Genomic DNA, 18,075 nt, shown 5'->3' on the forward strand with positions numbered 1-18,075 from the left:
TACATGGACCAATCCCACGTTAAAATCACAAAGCATCTCCCTGTGTTTAGTACCCTAGATTACAGAAATTGGTCTTCCCCAACTGTCACCAGTCCTGAGAATCGATGCCCAGCATTTGGTGAAACAAAATATGCCATTTCATATTAAGTGATCTTGGCTGTCGTGGTGGCCCTCACCTCTAATCTTACTCGGGAGGCTGAGGAAGGATCGCAAATTCAAGGCCAACCTGGACAACACTGTGAGATCCTGTCTCAAAATAAAAATACAGGACTGGGGATGTAGCTCAATGGTAATGGACCCATATAATACCAATCCCAAGTATTGCTAATAATAAAAATATTAAAAGATAGGCAATTCCTTTGCAGTTACTTAGTTTTTCTTTGATGAATGTCTGATGTTTGGTGGTGCTGGGGATCCCACTCAAGGTCTCAAGCATGCTGGGTAAACTGACTTCCACTGAACCACATCACTGGTCCCTGCCTAGCTTTTCTAATACAAGAGAAACACACAAAAGAGTAATCAAAAGGAAATCCCAGTCTCTTTATTATGGAAAACTATCAGTTCTGTGTGGGGACTAGGTCAGAGAAAAGGACAGTTCCGGCTTTCTTCTCCAGGTCCCAACACACAAAGGAAAGTCTCAAGCTTCTATTCCTCCTTCTCTGGATCCCTACAAAATAGGGGGATCGTTTAATACTATTTTCAATGATGAAAACTCTGTGGTTAAAGGTTTCTCCTTGGAACCAGTAACAAGTTTAGGCTGGTATTTTTTTAATGAATGCCACAGACCAAGCCAGAAGGGCCTAAGGAAAGTAAGGGTCCTTAAGGAAAAATTCTTAGTGTTCTATACCCTGGCATGTAGCAGGTTTAATCTAGTCTAGGCTGTGCAGATCCACTAAGAGGAATAATGAAACCACAGACTGGTGATGTCTGAGTAATGAATAGCAGTTTACACAATGACCCAACCTTGGAGGGAAACTATTTCCACCCCCATCCTATGAGATCTCTCCCTTAAGGAAAGAGTTAGCCACAGCACGGCAGGCCTTCCTTTAGGGTACCTGACAATTCTGTGGATGCTTCTTTAAAATCAGAGGCAGCACCCTGCCCACCTTGGAACAGTCAAACAGGGAAAACAAAAGGCTGCAGCCTCAGGCAGAGCTGTGGTTACACTGGAGCAGGGCCTCAAAGGGTGCCTGGAATTGACAGGAGGGAGCAAAAACAAGGCAGTGATCTTATTTGTCCTTCTTGCTTTCCCCATCTGGAACTGTGGTAGGGGTTGGGGCCACAGACTGCTCCTCCGGGGTATTGTCTCCAGTCTTTGATATCTTCTTAGCCCGTTGGTATAGTTCATTCAAGTTAAATTCACGAATTACATTCTCCTGCACAAAAGACAGGGGTACATCAAGATCTGATTTGGAAGGCAAAGTTCAGAATCTAGAAGTAAAAGGTATTTAGACACAGTAGGAAAGAAGGAAGGAAAGGAAAGGACACAAATCTAATACTTAAGTATTCATTGTGTGTCAATCACTGCCAAGAATGAATGATACCTACATGTAATCTGCAAAACAATCTTCTGAGCCAGATGAATCTCCAATTTGCAGATGAGAAACCTAAATGCCTACAGACTATAGGGGCCTTAGAGACTAAGTCTTAACTCATTATTGCTCCCCAGTACTAGCATATTGGCATATAATGTAAATTTGGTGAATGAACTAAGAAATGAGGCCTGGTATCTAGTCTATACCCTCAAAACTAAAGGACAAGTGGTAGAAGCTGGGAATCAAATCCAGGTTGAGCTTTAAAACTCATCCACTGATCTACACCCTTTTGCAAACCACTTGCCCGTTCCTTCAAATTACCTCAGAGAAGGTCCAAGAGACAGCTCGTCCTTTCTTGTCAATCTGTGGCCGCCGCATTACCTCCTTGCCACCTTGGAACAGGATCAGGGTAGGGAGTTGCTTGGTGAGGGGTGATGTGCTCACTTTGTACCTACAGGGCCCAGAAAGAACTCTGTAAATGTATCTGTATATATTGCTCAAGTTATTACTTGCTCTAGATCCTTAGCCCAAATCTTTACATACCTGGTACTAACATCGGTATAGCGTCCAACATCCACCTTTCCAAAATTTAGCCCTGTACAGTTGTACCTGAAAAGAATAAATTACTTAACATACTGAAAAAAGAAAAAATGGATCAAGGGAAGTGAAAATAAAGATAGTTGGGGAGGAAAGAGCAGGGAAGGGGGAAGTGACTTTGGCTGCAACTGCAAAAGTCAAGGCCAAAAATAAGGGAAGGTATGACATCTCAATTTCCATCATCCCTCCCTTTGCACTAACTCACTTGAGGGAGAGGTCAGCATAGATAGGAGCAAATGATTGGCAGTCATTAGACCAATTGGCAAAGAACTCCACAATCCAAGTGACCCGCTTGTCCCGCTCCAGTTCCTCCTGCCACACAAAGGGAAGAAACAGTGAGCTGGATCATGAAAGAATCTGGGTGGGTCCAGACCTTAGTACCTAATTCCTCATCCTGGCTTTCCCTCTTCTGGCTCCCATAACGAACCACAAGTGCTCCTGACTTTCATTTTGAAGCATTGTTATTCCTCCTAGTGAACTGAGATGAGATCATAACTATAAAATCACCTAACAAGGACCCAAGAACCAGAGGAGGAAGAATACTCACGTCAATAGTTTTATCACTGAAGTACTTGATATACTCAGGGCCCATATACAGAGGGGGTTTGCAGGTCATCAGGAATACTGAACATAGAAAAAAAGATACCAGACAAAAAACATACAAGGCCTTGCACAGAGGATTTACCAACAAACTAACTTAAGGATTTTAGCCACCAAAGAATACAACTTGTAAATATATGTAGACCAATACGATTCCTTCCACTTAAAAATACAGTCTCAGGGCTGGGGATATAGCTCAGTTGGTAGAGTGCTTGCCTGGCATGCACAAGGCTCACAATTCAATCTCCAGCACCACCAAAACAAACAAACAAAAAAAAACAACAACAAAAGTACAGACTCTATAGTTTTTTTTTTTTTTTGGGGGGGGGGATTGAACCCAGGGCCACTTAACTAGTAAGCCACATTCCCAGCCCATTTTTATATTTTATTTAGAGACAGGGTCTTCTCTTGAGTGGCTTAGGACCTCACTAAATTGGCTAAATTGCTGAGACTGGCTTTGAACAAGCAATCCTCCTGCCTCAGACTCCTGAATTGCTGGGATTACAGGCATGGACTACCATACCCAACACTGTAGTTTCTTGCTATCCAAGCCATACACATAATTACCTGTATAGGAATGAAATTTGATTCCCCAAATCGTCTTTATTTATTTTATTTTGGTGGGATTGAACACAGGTATACTTAACTACTGAGCCACATCCCCAATCCTTTTTTAAAAAAAATTTTGAGCCTGGTCTCACTAGGTTGCTTACAGTCTTGCTAAACTGCAGAGACTGGCTTCAAAACTGTGATCCTCTTGCCACAGCGTATTTAGCTGCTGGGATTATAGGCATGCGCCACCACATTCAGCTAAATCAAGTCTTTATTAACATAGTCTTACAAAGAACTTAAAGACAGTTGCCTCACCTATGCAGAGTGTGATGTAAAGCAGGCCCATGCGAATATCCAGGCGGAAGAAAAGAATTGTGTTGGCCACTTTACTAAACATGAAGATGTTGCCTACATGTTGCTCCACAGTGACTGAAACAGAGATGTCACAGGTCAGACAGGGCTGTATACTCCTATATCCCATTCTTTTTCCCTCTTCTTGGGGTACTTTTGAAATGGGAGAGGGAGAGGGATTTAATTCAGCCTTGGCATGAAATGTGGGACTAATTCACTAAATAGTGCCCCTCTCATAACATGAAAAAAAGCACCTCCAGGGGCATCTGGCCTGACCCTGAGACTAAGAAGCAGGCTAAACTTACTAGATCTGCGGTTCTTCATCATCACAATGGCACTGAGAAACATCAGGATCTCCACTTCTCTCTGGAACAGAAGCAAAATGACAAGAAATGCTGTAAAAAGAATTGATGAGGGAGGACTAAATATGTTAGAAAAATAGACAGAGACCCAAACTGAGAATAAAAACAAAGATATCACTGCAGTTCACTAAGGTATAGTGGGAAAAACACCAGTCAGAAGAGCTATATTAAGGTCCTACTCCTGCCACAAACCAGCTGATGAATTTCAGCAAATCACTTAATCCCTAAACTTTGGTTTTCCTGACTGATCATTATCTACTCAAAAGTGCTACTCTGAGAATTAAATGAAGATAATGGGTATGAAAGGGTTGTATAAAGTGTGATATATTCCCCAAGATGATATTATAATCAACTCAGTGTGACCCTAGTTAAGAAAAAGTTTTCTAGGGAAGCTTTCTTTTTTTCTTCCACATTTTTTTATTGGGGCATTATATTGGAACATAATGATGGGATTTGTTGTTGCATATTGAAACACATACACAATAGGACAATAAATTTGACTGATATCACTCCCCAACACTTTCCCCTCTCCCTCCCCACCTCTCATCCCACCCCTTTGAGGAGCTTTCTTGAACTTTCTTGATAATATTCTATTAGCAAAATATCTGTCTGTTCACTTGTTTGGCTTTGCTTTCTCTCCACCCAACACATATAGTGGTAATCCATGTACCTTTGATGTAATTGGATAGCTAAAGGGGAGCCACAGAGCTCCTAAAGGCCCTTTCCAATACCCTTGGTTTGCAGTTTCTTCTAGAATTTTAGCACCCAAGTGAGACAGACAAGACACAAACAAAGACACAAGCAAGATAGTATCAAAATGTGGAACTAGTTCACTAAATATGGGTCCTTCATCACAAGAATGAGGATAATAAGACCACTGAAGAAACAGCACGGTGAGGGGAAAAGACTGTAGATTAGATGGTGTAAGGCCTTTCATATCCTTTTCTTGTATTAACAACAGGGATCAAGTGGTCATTTCAGAAAAATATCAATTGTGATTTACAGCTAAGAGTCAGGAACCCAGCTTCAATCTCCAACAAAAGGTAATTTATTGCTGGGTGTGGTGGCATACACCTGTAATGCAAGTCACATGGAAGGCTAAGGCAGGAGGATTCAAAGTTCCATGCCAGCCTCAGCAATTTGGCGAGGCCCTAAGCAACTTAGTGAGACCCTTTCTCAAAATAAAAAATAAAAAAAGGCTGGAGATATGTTTCAGTAGTTACCTGGGTTCAATTTCAGGTACCAAAAAGAAAAGTACCTAATTGAATTTAGATAGGGGCATGTAAAATGGGAAAGAGGGATTATGACAGATTGTAGTAAATATTAAATCTGAAGCAAATAATAGGGTTTTCATGAGTGAAATTGGGTGGGTTTGAATTAGGATTTAAGGGCTGGGAGTGTAACTACTCAGCATATGCAAGGTCCTAGGTTCAATCCCTAGCAACACACACACAAATAAATAAATAAGGCCAGGCACAGTTGTGCATGCCTATAATCCATAATCCAGTGGCTTGGGAGGTTGAGGCAGGAGGATGGCAAGTTCAAAGCCAGCCTCAGCAATTTAACAAGACCCTGTCTCAAAATAACAAATAAAAATGGGTTGGGGATTTGGCTCAGTGGTTAAGTGCCCCTGGGTTCAATTCCCAGTACCAAAAAATAAAAATAAAAAAAATAAATAAATAAAAAGAGAGAAAGAGAATGAACTGTGGTCAATCAGGAGACCAAATACAAATACAGAACCAAAAGGAGCATTCTCAAAGATGGACTGGCGAGGAATACTCCAGACTTTATTTCCTTTTTTTCCTGGGTGTCAGCAACTAGACTCTCCCAATCACCTTGCATCTGGGTAGTGCTGATTAGTATTACTGAATGGAAGTGATCTTCCACTTATGCACTCAGACAGTTAAAACAGGGTTTGCCCTTGCATTCCAGCTTTCTTTCTTCATCCACTAGTTTCATGATGCCGAGATAACAGAAGGCTATCGGATGAAGACGGAAGGGGCCTGATTCCAGAATGACTATATGAAGCAGAGATCTCTTCATAGCTCTGTTCATTCACTGTTTTTAAATCTTCTCACAACTCTGCCCCAAACAAAACAAAACAAAATTTTCATTAAGCAAAATTTCAAACACACACAAAAGTAGGGAGGACACTTTTTTGTGGGGGAGAGGAGCTCTGAGGATTGAAGTCATGGCCTTGTGCATGCCAAGCTCGCATCCTTTCACAGAGTTATACCACCAGCCTGAGAGGATACTTTAATGAACCCCTACTAACCAGCTACAACAGTAACCAACATTTTGCCAATGTGGTTCCATTTCATCTGTCTATGATACCTACTTTTTTTTGCTGGAGAAACTCAAAGCAAATTCCAGTTATATCATTTCATATGTGAATACTTTAGTGTATATCTCTTACACACATGAACACTTTTGTTTGCTTTTGCAGTCCTAGAGATAAAACTCAAGAGTCTCACACATGCTAGTTTAGTACTCTATCAGTGAGCTACACTCTCTGTCTCACTTGTTTCTATTTTTTAATCCTCTACACTAACATAATACCATTACTATACTGTAATAACGTGAAATATATACTTTGGTCTTCATCTGGTTTTTTGACATATAGCTCCTAATGTTTGGAATCTCTGGAGTGACAAGTTATCGTTTGTATATTTTCAGAGTTTGCATCTTTTTTTAAAATTTTTTTTTGATACTGGGACGTGAACTCGGGCACTTTACCACTAAACTACATCCCCGGGCCTTTTTTTTTTTAACTTTGAGACACAGTCTCACTCAGTTGCTGAGGCTGGCCTCAAACTTCCAATCCTTCTGTCTCAGCCTCCCAACTCACTGGAATTAAAGGTGTTCACCACTATACCTGGCTGTAGTTTGCATCTTTTTAAAAATATTTCTTTTGAGACAAGGCCTCACTGTTGCTCAGGCTGAGCTCAAACTTCAGGGCTCAAGTGATCCTCCTGCTTCAGCCTCCCAAGTAGCTGGAACTATAGGCATGCATCATCCTATAGTTTGGATCTTGAATGTCCCTCAAAGGCTTATGTGTTAATGGCTTGGTATTCAAGGCAATGCTACAAGAAGGTGGTAAGCACTTGAAGGGGATGCACTTGAAGGGGATTCTGGGACCCTGGGTCCCCTTGTTCTCTGCTTCCTGGTCATGAGGTGAGTGGCTTTGCTCCATCACATGCTCCTGCCATGATGTGCTGCCTTGCCGCAAGCCTAAAAGCAATCAGACTAACCACAGATGAAACTGCAAAAGCTATAAGGCAAAAGAAACTTTTTCTAAGTTAATTAACTCAGGTATTTTTAAGCTGATTACCTCTTTTATGATTATCTCATAGTGATGGAAAGCTAACTCATATGGTAATGAGGACAGAGGCTGGTCACAAGAAAGATCAAGGCATAATTAATGTTGGAACTTTCAGTTCTACCCTCTAACTTCCTTAAAGGGGCTGAAGTTGATCACCAATGGCCAATATTTAATCAGTCATTACCTACATAGTAAGGTCTTCATAAATATCCCAAAAGGACTGGGTTTGGGGAGCTTTCAGATGGATGAACACATGGGGATTCCTCAAGGAAGCTGCCTATACCTCCACAAAAAACACACCCTAGGGCTGGGGCTGGAGCTCAGTGGCAGAGCATCTGCTTAGCAATGTGAGGCACTGGGTTTGATCCTTAGTACGCCATAAAAATAAACAAATAAAACAAAGGTATTCTGTCCATTTACAACTAGAAAAAATAAAAAACCACACCCTAGCATCTCTTCATCTATAGCCTCTGTAATATCTTTTATAATAAGTCAAATAGAAACGTTTTCCTATTTTCTGTGAACAGCTCTAGCAAATTAGTCAACCCTAAAAAGGGGGTACTGGGAACCCCATTTTATAGTTGATTAGTCAAAAGTATAGGCGACAACCTAGCTTATTTTTTACATATTTTTTTTAGTTGTCAATGGACCTTTATTTATTTATATGCGATGCTGAGAATCGAACCCAGTGCCTCACACATGCTAGGCAAGCACTCTACCACTGGGCTAGGACCCCAGCCCCCTATTGCTTGTTAATGGCATCTGAAGTAGAGGTAGTCTTATGGGACAAAGCCTTCAACCCGTGGGGATCTAACACTATCTCCAAGTAGATGGTATCAGAATTAAATTGAATTAGAAGACATTCAGCTGGTATCTGCTACAGAAATGACTGGTTATGAGCTGGGGTTGTGGCTCAGTGGTACAGTGCTTTTCAAGCATGTGTGAGGCACTGGGTTCGATTCTCAGCACCATGTAAACATGTTCATCTACAACTAAAACAAGAAAAGAAATGATTGGTAGGAAGAAATCCCCATATACTTCCTAATAACCAGAAATCAAAGAAATGCCCTATGGGTTTAGAGATGTAGATGTAGCTCAGTGGTAGAATGCCTTCCTAGCATGCATGAGGCCCTAGGTTTGATCCCCAGGACTTTAAAAAAAAAAAAAAAAAAAAAAAGTTCTGTGTTGCTATAGTATAGTCATAAAAGCTGTTTTGTTTTTCATATATCATGTACATATCCAACAAAAAAATTCCCAGCTCTCTTTATTCAAATGATCCCAATTGTCTCAAAATGTTATTGTGTGGTAGCCCCCCTTTATTTGCAGGTCAAACATTCCAAGAACCCTCAGTGGATTCCTGAAACTATGCATAGCTACAACCCTTATACCTGAGCAACAAGTAGCATATAATTGTTTTTCTTATTGATTAAGTTTCACCCTTTCATTTAAATGAAGCACTTAACAACTTCTCACTGGCATAGCTAACTTGCCAGCATCACTATTTTTGCACTTTGGGGTCATTATCAAGTAAACTAAGGGTACTTGAACAGTTGATCTGATAACTGAAATAGCTATTAAATTACTAGCAGGCAGGTAGGATATACAGGATGGGTATGGTGGAGAAAGGAATTATTCCCATCTCAGAAGGTATTCAGTGGACGGACACATGATTTCATCACACTCCTCTTGGTGTACAACTTAAAACTTACAAATTGTTCACTTTTGGAATCTGTTATTTAATATTTTTAGACTGCAGTTCAAATTCATTAATCAAGGTGGGGCTATTGTATGGCTGTTTGAGCAAATCCAGATTCAAGCAAGATTCACATATTTCATTTGGATAATGTGCTCCTTTAATCTTTTTTTTTTTTTTTTTTTTGTACTGGGGATTGAACTCAGGGGCACTGAGCCACTAAGTTATACATCCAACCCTTTTTTATATTTTATTTAAAGACAGGGCCTTGCTAAGTTGCCAAGGCTGGCTTTGAACTTGTGATCCTCTTGCCTCAGCCTCCCAAGCAGCTGGGATTACAGGCATGTGACATGCTGGGCTCTTCTTTAATTTTTAATTGATACCAGCTCTTCCTTTTTTTAATCCCAGGCTATATATCCATTGGGAAATTTTTTTTCTCCTCCATACTGGGTTCTGAATGAACCCATGGGTACTCTACCAACGAGATACATCCCCAATCCTTTTTATTTTGAGATAGGGTTTCACTAAGTTGCCCAGACCCACCTCAAACTTGAGATCCTGCCTCAGCCTCCTCCTAACAAAGAAATCATTATTCCTTTATAAAATCTTTGATTACTATTAAAGACAGTTTATACAGAAAAAAAATAAAATAAAGGCTTGATTTTTCCCTGTTATTTAATAAAATAGAAATGTTTTTAATATGTTAAACAACTAAAACTTTGGAGTTTACCTTATTTCCTAACTTCCCAATCACCAAGCTGAATTAGTAAACTAGGATTCTTCATGAAAACAAAAACTGGCTATTAACACTAAGTAGATTTTTTTTTAAAAGAACAAAATAAGAAAAGTATATCAGAATAATAAGATATTAAAATTTCCAGTATTTTGCATATCAGACAAGAACATACAGAGAAATAAATTTTATAAAAAGCCTACATTTATTAAAATCCTTTTACTATCCACATACACTTTTGAGACCCATTATCTTTAAAGTGGTAGAGAATATCAGATTTTTTAAAAGATCTTTTGAAATCACATGGCTACATTCAAAACAATAATGCTGTCTGGAAAAAGGAAAGAATAAACAAGGGAGGGAGAAAGTAAGGGAGTGGGTTCTGGTGAAAGTCAAGATTCACTCTGGAAGCTGGAAAAAAAAAAAAAAAAAAAGACAAAAATTGTAGATCGTCCTCCTCAACCAGTGCTGCTCTTTAGCAGTGAGCATACAGCTTCAACTTCTTTTTTAAGAGGTCCTTCCACTCCTACCTAGGAAGCACAGCAAGGGGCTCGGATAGATTTCTTTACAATGCAACTTTTACAATTCCTTTTCAATAAACGTCACATTCTTATTCAATTTTGCATCCTCAGCATCCTGCATAGTGTTTCAGAGTGTTCACTCCGCAAATGTTTACCGAATTTAGAAATGACTGATCGTGTGTGCAGTACTGTGGCCATCAGGGTAGTTTCTCAGGCACTGAGTAGTTGTGTGACCTTGGCCTAACCATGTCGAGATCAATGGAGGGATGGGATGTAGCTCAGTGGTAGAGCACTTGTCTAGCATGCAGGAGGCCCTGGGTTCCATCTCCAGCACCGCAAAAATAAAATTTAAAAAAACGGAACTCCTACTGCTCGTCTTGTACTACTGGCTCCTCGGAGGGCTTTACAGAACAACCAGCACTGTAAAATGCTATACATGTGCACAGTTTTGGTAAGCTGTTGACTAGTATGAATGGTATAACAAACACGGGGCTGCTGTTGTGCCGGGGCTACAACTAGACAGCTCCATTTTCCTATCTTAGACACACAGGTTAAGACTCAACGACGACTCTACACTCTTCTGTCGATAAGCCCGCTACCGGCTCACTCAAGCGTTCTCAGAAAGGTGAACACCGGGGCTCCCAGGAGCACCTCGCAGGAGCATGGACAGTCAAGGTCGTGGGCTACTGACACAGGGGGCGCTCACCCAGTCAAAATCACACGGATTACCGTCTTCGCGTTGGGTGGGCAAACCGTGGCAAAGCGGTGGTAGTTTCCTCACAAGTAGGAAAGCGGCAGAGAGCAGAGCAGACAGAAGGCAGTAAGGTCGAGCCAGCCATCGTGAAAGCCTCGGCACCGAATACAACAGAGCAATTAAAGGTGCCAGGACCGCCATCTTTCCGGCCCTAGCGGCACCCGCCGCTCTCCAGCGTCAGTAATTCCGCCTCCTAACCAGTGAGACTTCTATTGGACCAAGTCTCAAGATGCACCGCCTCTGGGCCCGGAAGTAGATCTCTGATTGGACGTTGAGGCAGGACAGAACTGAAAAGAGGATTTCACACTTTATTGGCCAATATAGCTGTCGTTTTTCCACCTAGGTAATTTTATTGGTATGCGACTGTGGTGAGTCAAGGGATCAGAGAAGAATAAAGTTAGAGAGCACTTCCTGAACGTTTTCATACGGCGACGGAAGTAGTTGCCGGAAGTAGGTGGGCGTGGTTAGAGGCGCCCAATGATAGGAGGGTGCTAAAGGAAGGGGGCGGTACCCGGTGAAAGGATTGTCCAATGAAAATCACTAACGCCACAGACATCAAGGCAGCGCTGCGTCCGAGGGGACGATGGAGAATTTCACAGCGCTCTTCGGAGCTCAAACTGACCCACCACCTCCTCCAACTGCACTCGGCTTCGGACCAGGAAAACCTCCACCTCCTCCTCCGCCTCCTCCGGGCGGGGGACCCGTCACGGCCCCACCTTCATCCGCGGCCAGTGCCCCTTCGGGTGCAGACAAGTCAGCGGCTGGTTGTGGCCCCTTCTACCTAATGAGGGAACTGCCAGGTGAGTACTAGGCCTGGCCGAAGTCAGCCAATCATATCATAGATAGTATATATGGGCGTGGCTATCAGTGTTCCCTGGAGGTGCGAAGTAACCTAGGCAACGCGTGGCCAGATGTGCTGCTCAAAGTCGGAAGGGCTGTTAGGATTCACCCGGGGATGACTCGGATTTATGGGACTGATTAGGGGTTAGTGGGCATGCATCTCTGGACTATTTTTCGCGCCAAATCCAGGCTCTGTCACTGATGTTTGTGGCTTCGTAGGAAAAAAAATGTTCCGGGTTGAGTTTGGAACTTTAGAGGCCAGATTTAACTTCCCTGGGGACCTAGGTTTTAGTTTATGTCAGCCATAAATTTGGTTTGAAACAAGTTGCCTGCCTTTCCAGAAGCTCAACAATTCATCTACTAAAAGAAGGGATTAGAATGGAACCAAATTCTTTCATTCAAAAAATTATGTGGCTACGTGGGAGAGCACTTGCCTAAAGCATCCATAAGGCCCTAGATAAAATTGACTGCACCACAGGAAAACAAATACTTTGTTAAGCACTGTTTTCCAAGAACTGTTTTAAATGCTGGAGGTACAATGTGAACAAGAATGATAACATCCTTGCCTTTTTGAAGATAACTTGTCAGCAAAGGAGGTGAAGTGTAAACAAGATAACAGATAGTGGTTAATACTGTGAGAAAACATGACATATTTTCGAAGGCAGAAGTACTTTAGCTGAAGTGATCACAGCATCCTCTCTGAGTAGATAGCATTTGAGCTAAAATTGAGCATAGACAAAGATCCTGCCATTGTGGACAGGAGGGAGAGATACTTCTAGATACACAAAATGAGATAAGAAGTCCCAGTGTAAGTCTTGGAATATCTGAGGGACAGAAGACCCATTGGACTGCAGTGAAGTGAACAAGGGAAAGAGCAGTAAGAGATGAAGGGGGGAAAGGTGGGCAGGAGGCATTTAGATTTTAAGTTATAAGGGAAACCAACACGGAGTGATCCAATCATTTATTTTTAATTACTCAAGCAGCTACATAAACAACAAAAAGTGGGGAGATCAGTCAGAAGCTACTACACAGTAGTTCAGGAAAGAAATGATGGTTTGCACTGACTGGCTTTTGCAATGGAAAAGTGAATGAATGGAGGATACATGTTAGAGCTGACAGGAATAAATCAAGTATAGAAGTGAAGCAGAGAGGAATTGATGACATAAGATTTTGGCTTGAGAAGTTGGGTGGATGGTAATCTGAGACTGGAAGATGAAGAAGGAATAAGTTTGAGATGGTGGAAATCATGAGTTATTTTGGACATGTTAAGTCTCCAGGATGCCTTTCAGTTCATTTCAAGTCTTATTGCTATGTCATAACTTGGGAGACACTGATATGTAATAAATACTATTTAATACTTAGAATTGCCCTTTAAGGTAGGCATTATTTATCAGTACTTATAGTTTAAAAACTGAAAGGTAAAAAAGTTGACTATTATTTGATTGGTGTCCACCAGTTTCTTTAGTCTTTCATCTTTTTTTTTTTTTTTTTTTTTTTTTGTACTGGGGATTGAACCCATGAGTGAAAGAGAAGTGAACCCATGAAATAGAGAAGCCATGAGTGATGTGGGCAAAATTGAATCTGCATGCAGTTGACTGAAAACATGATGGAAGAGCAAGATTTGTTTTTGAGAGTGAGTCAGGGCTGGGAAGAAAGATTTATAAATCACATTCATAGAACTAATAGAACAGAAAGTTGAACTCTTTTTTTTTTTTAAAGTTTAGAAAAAGTGAGTACCTATTCACCTGGGCCTTAAGTATAACCACCTGGAAGGAGGAGAGCTAGCAGAGGGGGAAAAAATCAGGAGACACTAAAGGCAGGAGGTAGTGCCCAGAGTTGGAGGACAGTTACCATGACACCGAGCTAGTTAGACCATTCTGATATGTTTGGCAGTAACAAGAAGGAAAAGGATGGAGTAAGACCAAAACACATAGAGTAAAAGTACCTTGCTCATTTAATATTTATTGAGTAATGGGTACACTGTGCTGGGCATTAGCAATACATGAATGTACAAGACACTTTCTGTCTTCAGGGAGCTCACAGTCAGAACCTGAGTTTTCCCAAGTGAATGATTATAAACAAGCCACTTGTCATTTGTACCCATGTGGCCAACATAATTACAGATGAAGTTGTAGGTTAGTTGTTTCTGCCCTTGCCACTCAGTCTTTATCAAGTTCTAGTAAGTTTATATTTTTTGAAAAAAATCAGCCATGCAGTATTTATATTGATAATGCCTTGTGTGTATTTTAAACTTCAGGGTTGGGGATATAGCTCAGTTGGTAGAGTGCTTGCCTTGCAAGCACACGGCCCTGGGTTCAATCCCCAACACCGCAAAAACAAAACAAAACAAAACAAAAAACTTTGCAATGTTTTCATATAAACCTTGAAAAAAAATATGGAGTATATAACTATTACCCCATTACACAGATAAGAGGAACTGTGGTATGGAATACAGCCAGAATTAGGATTCTCATTGCCCAACTTCTAATCAAACATTTGTAAGTGAAGTATTAATACTTGGCATCATGAGGAAGAATAAAGACATTGGTAACAGTAACCTCTTTAGGACTAGATGGGTGCAGTGATGTATGCATGTAATCCCAGTAACACAGGAGACTGAGGCAGGAGCATCACAAGTTTGAAGCCAGCCTCAGCAATTTAGGGAGGCCCTAAACAACTTAGCGAGACCCTGTCTCAAAATAAAAAGGAATGGGGGTGCAGCTTAGTGGTAAAGCACCCCTGGGTTCAATCTTTAATACCAAAAAAAGAAAACAAAAAAAAGAGTAGAAAAGTTAGGCAGTCAGGTAGTCATAGCTAGGAAAAAATTGGCTGTTTTTTATGTGAAAGTGATCATGTTTCTTGCTATTAAAAAAAAAAAAAAAAAAAAAAAAAAAAAAAAAAACCTAAAACTAAAAATTGGATGTGGTGGCTTACACCTGTAATGCCAGTGGGTCAGGAGGATCACAAGTTTGAGGTCAGCCTTAGCATTAGTGAGACCCTCAGCAATTTAGCAAGGCCTGTCTCAAAATAAAAATAAATGAAAAGGACTGGAGGTGTAGTTCAGTGGTAAAGTACCCCTGGGTCTAATCCCCAATACAAAAAAACAAATAAAGGGATTCATACATACCAGCTGTATAAGCCTGTATCCCCAGCTATTCAGAAGGCTGAGGCAGGAGGATCACAAGCTTGAGGCCACCCTGGGCAAATTAGCAAGATCCTTTCTCAAAATAAAAACTATAAAGGGGGCTGGGGATGTGGCTCAGTGGTAGAGCACTTGCCTAACACACGTGAGGCACTAGCTGATCCTCAGTACCACATAAAAAATAAAATAAAGGTTTAAAAAAAAACCCCAAACTATAAAGGGCTGGGGTATAGCTCAGTCGTAGAGCACCCCAGCACTGCACACACACACACACACACAAATCCGCAAACCAACAAAGTCCTTCACAGGACAGTAATTTAGCTCTTACATATATGTAGCTAAGCTTTGAGGTACTATTATCCTGGTCATGCAAAAGAAAATAATTTCTCACTAGTAAATTTTTTTTTTTTTTTGGTACCGGGGATTGAATCCAGGGACTCTTAACCACTGAGCTATATCCATCCCCCCTTTTATATATTTTATTTAGAAACAGGGTCTTGCTGAGTTGCTTAGGGCCTCCCTAAGTTGCCGATACTGGCTTTTAACTCGTGATCCTCCTGCCTCGGCCTCCTGAGTTGCTGAGATTACAGACATGCACTACTGCAGCTATCTCTCACTAGTAAATTTTATGAAAAGCACTTAGAAAACACAGTGTCATGTAAGTTATTATTCAGGTTAGTTCAAGGAGAGTGGACTGTCTCCTTCACTGGGCTAGAGCAATATGCCCTACTTGGATTTTTGCCCTTTTTTCACTTCTACCATTCTGCACTATTCCATTCTATACTATTAATTATTATTTGTGTGCATATGTGTGTGGTACTGGTGATTAAACTCTGCACTCTACCACTGAAATACATCCCCATTCCTTCTTATTTTTAATTCTGAGACAAGTCTCACTAAGTTGCTGCGGCTGGCCTCAAACTTGTGATATTCTTGCCTCTGCTTCCCAAGTAGCCAGGATTATAAGCTACACCACTTTGCCCAGCTATAATATTCTCTTTAGTGCTTGTTATATGATATTACAGATTGCCCCTTATTCAAAATACCTGGGACTATAAGTGTCTCAGATTTCATAGGTTTTCAGGTTTTTGAATGTTTAGATTTTATCAGTTGAGCTCAGTAATCCAAAAATCTGAAATTGATATGCCCTAAAAATCTGAAACTTTTTGAGTCTTATGTTAGAATTCAAAAAGTTTCCAATTTCACAGCATTTCAGATTCCAGGTTTTTGGATTCAGGGTGGTCAACCTGTAATTTACTTTTGCTTTTTTGTTTGTTTGTTTCTGGCTTTATAAATCAGTTTAAAATTTTGTAATTCTCATTTAAGATTCCTTACCCAGGTTAAAATATAATCCTTCCTTTTCCCTCTGGGTCAATGACAAAAAAAGAAAATCTGGTTTTGGTACTAATCTTTTATTCTGTGTTGTCTAGGTAGTACAGAGCTGACAGGCAGCACCAATCTGATCACACACTACAACTTGGAACAAGACTATAATAAATTCTGTGGAAAGAAGGTGAAGGAGAAGCTAAGTAATTTCCTGCCTGACCTGCCAGGGATGATTGATCTGCCTGGTTCCCATGATAACAGCAGCCTCCGCTCCCTCATTGAGAAGCCCCCTATTCTTGGTGGCTCTTTTAATCCTATCACAGGGACCATGCTCTCTGGCTTCCGCCTCCACACTGGCCCGGTAAGTCCCCTCTTGGGGAGGAGAAAGGCAGATGAAAAGGCCTAAGAGGCATGGAGGTGGCTTTTCTGTTGAAGTCTGTTCCCTCATAATTTACTGAGCAAAACAGATGATGAGAGCAGGGCATTTCCTTCTACTCACCTGGACCCTCCTTTGGTTCCTTCAGTTGCCGGAGCAGTGTCGTCTGATGCACATTCAGCCTCCCAAGAAGAAGAATAAACACAAACACAAGCAGAGCCGTACCCAGGATCCTGTCCCCCCAGGTAAGAAGCAATTCTATTCAAAAGCAAGATAAAGAAACCTTCTGAATCTGGTTTGGCCCTCCAGTTAATGTCATTTAGTTCCCTACAAGAGGCTCGGACTCTTAATTCTCCTGAAGAAGTCAGTTGATATTCTGGGGTCTCTTGGGCAAGCAGACTTGGGAGAGGGGCTTTAAAAAGCACTTTGTGTTCTTCCTGGCCATTTAGAAAAAGCAGTTGTCCCTGACTTGAGGTTTTGTTGTAGACTTCAGAGTTCATAGCAGTCGAGGATTTTGAGCTCTACAGGTGATAGGCACCTAATGTCTCCTTACAGAAACACCATCTGATTCGGATCACAAGAAGAAGAAAAAGAAAAAAGAAGAGGATCCTGATCGGAAAAGAAAGAAGAAAGAAAAGAAGAAAAAGAAGGTAGGAGGGAGACCTGTTGCTGCAGCTCAATGAGTTTCCCTTATTTCACCCTGTCCTAAAGATTTTGTCCTTTGCCTTAAGTTGGACCTGAGATTGAAAACTCAGGGCAGTTTTTTCTTATACAGCACTGGTCAAGGCCAAGCTGCTTCCTAAATGTTCTTACCCCTCCTTCTTTGTCTCCCTCAGAACCGACATAGTCCAGACCATCCAGGAATGGGCAGCTCCCAGGCCAGCAGCAGCAGCAGCCTCCGTTAACAGAATCGCTGGACTCTGGCTTTTCCTGCGGTACTGAACCTGCTAACAAAAGCTGTCTTCCAGACTCTTGGGATGCTGCCTTAGAGAGTATCCAGTGGTGTGGACAGAGGACAGCTCCTGCTGTGTTTGATTGAGAGTAAAACATTAGAAAAGAGAAGGGCCATGTAAGGCTCAGTCCTATTGGCTTTCTCATGGACATCTCTTCCTCTCCCAGGAAGGTTTCTATTTCTTCTTTCTCTTGTGCAATTTGTCTGATTTCAGGACTTTGTTTATTAGGATTTTTCTTAAAAAAAAAAAAAAAAAAAAAATTTTTTTGCATTTATCAATCAATCTGACTGATGTGTGGCTGCCTGTATAAGAGGTAAGTGCCTTTCTGTGACACTCATTGTTTATAAAAGGCATTGCTAAGATCAGAAGGGATTTGGGTCTTGTCATTACATGATCTTTTTAGCAGGGGCAGGGAAAC

At 41.1% G+C, this 18,075-nt stretch overlaps 2 protein-coding genes across 4 annotated transcripts; one reads left to right on the forward strand and one right to left on the reverse strand.

Moving 5' to 3' along the window:
- Nucleotides 1-515: 515 nt before the first annotated feature.
- Nucleotides 516-11,225, reverse strand: TMX2 (thioredoxin related transmembrane protein 2). Of its 3 annotated transcripts, none has more exons than XM_079102577.1 (8): nucleotides 10,973-11,218; nucleotides 3,941-4,001; nucleotides 3,600-3,713; nucleotides 2,680-2,756; nucleotides 2,338-2,444; nucleotides 2,079-2,144; nucleotides 1,857-1,986; nucleotides 516-1,376 (listed from the first exon to the last, which is right to left on the reverse strand). In XM_079102577.1, exons 1-8 carry the CDS (start codon nucleotides 11,159-11,161, stop codon nucleotides 1,230-1,232), a joined length of 891 nt encoding a protein of 296 aa, XP_078958703.1. In that variant the 5' UTR covers nucleotides 11,162-11,218; the 3' UTR covers nucleotides 516-1,229. The 3 variants fall into 3 exon arrangements, with proteins under 3 accessions (XP_078958703.1, XP_078958704.1, XP_078958705.1); XM_079102578.1 differs by having other exon boundaries at nucleotides 10,996-11,134; XM_079102579.1 differs by lacking the exon at nucleotides 516-1,376 and having other exon boundaries at nucleotides 1,862-1,986; nucleotides 2,090-2,144; nucleotides 10,973-11,225.
- A 321-nt stretch (nucleotides 11,226-11,546) lies between these two features.
- On the forward strand, nucleotides 11,547-18,029 carry MED19 (mediator complex subunit 19). The gene is made up of 5 exons (XM_079102601.1): nucleotides 11,547-11,820; nucleotides 16,433-16,689; nucleotides 16,853-16,949; nucleotides 17,260-17,354; nucleotides 17,541-18,029. Exons 1-5 carry the CDS (start codon nucleotides 11,604-11,606, stop codon nucleotides 17,607-17,609), a joined length of 735 nt encoding a protein of 244 aa, XP_078958727.1. The 5' UTR covers nucleotides 11,547-11,603; the 3' UTR covers nucleotides 17,610-18,029.
- Nucleotides 18,030-18,075: the final 46 nt, after the last annotated feature.

Source organism: Sciurus vulgaris (genome assembly GCF_902686455.1).
Source record: "Sciurus vulgaris genome assembly, chromosome: 11".
In the NCBI taxonomy this organism is placed as follows: Eukaryota; Metazoa; Chordata; class Mammalia; order Rodentia; family Sciuridae; genus Sciurus; species Sciurus vulgaris.

What these genes read in the sequence shown, in the direction of transcription:
- MED19 (XM_079102601.1), top strand. Translation starts at nt 11,604, where the DNA reads ATGGAGAATTTCACAGCGCTCTTCGGAGCTCAAACTGACCCACCACCT. An exon ending in TCCGCCTCCACACTGGCCCG is followed by an intron (nt 16,690 to 16,852) that starts GTAAGTCCCCTC and finishes TGGTTCCTTCAG; the next exon opens with TTGCCGGAGCAGTGTCGTCT. An exon ending in AAGAAAAGAAGAAAAAGAAG is followed by an intron (nt 17,355 to 17,540) that starts GTAGGAGGGAGA and finishes TGTCTCCCTCAG; the next exon opens with AACCGACATAGTCCAGACCA.
- TMX2 (XM_079102577.1), bottom strand. Translation starts at nt 11,161, where the DNA reads ATGGCGGTCCTGGCACCTTTAATTGCTCTGTTGTATTCGGTGCCGAGG. An exon ending in GATGAAGAACCGCAGATCTA is followed by an intron (nt 3,714 to 3,940) that starts GTAAGTTTAGCC and finishes TCTCTGTTTCAG; the next exon opens with TCACTGTGGAGCAACATGTA. An exon ending in TATACCGATGTTAGTACCAG is followed by an intron (nt 1,987 to 2,078) that starts GTATGTAAAGAT and finishes TGGGCCCTGTAG; the next exon opens with GTACAAAGTGAGCACATCAC.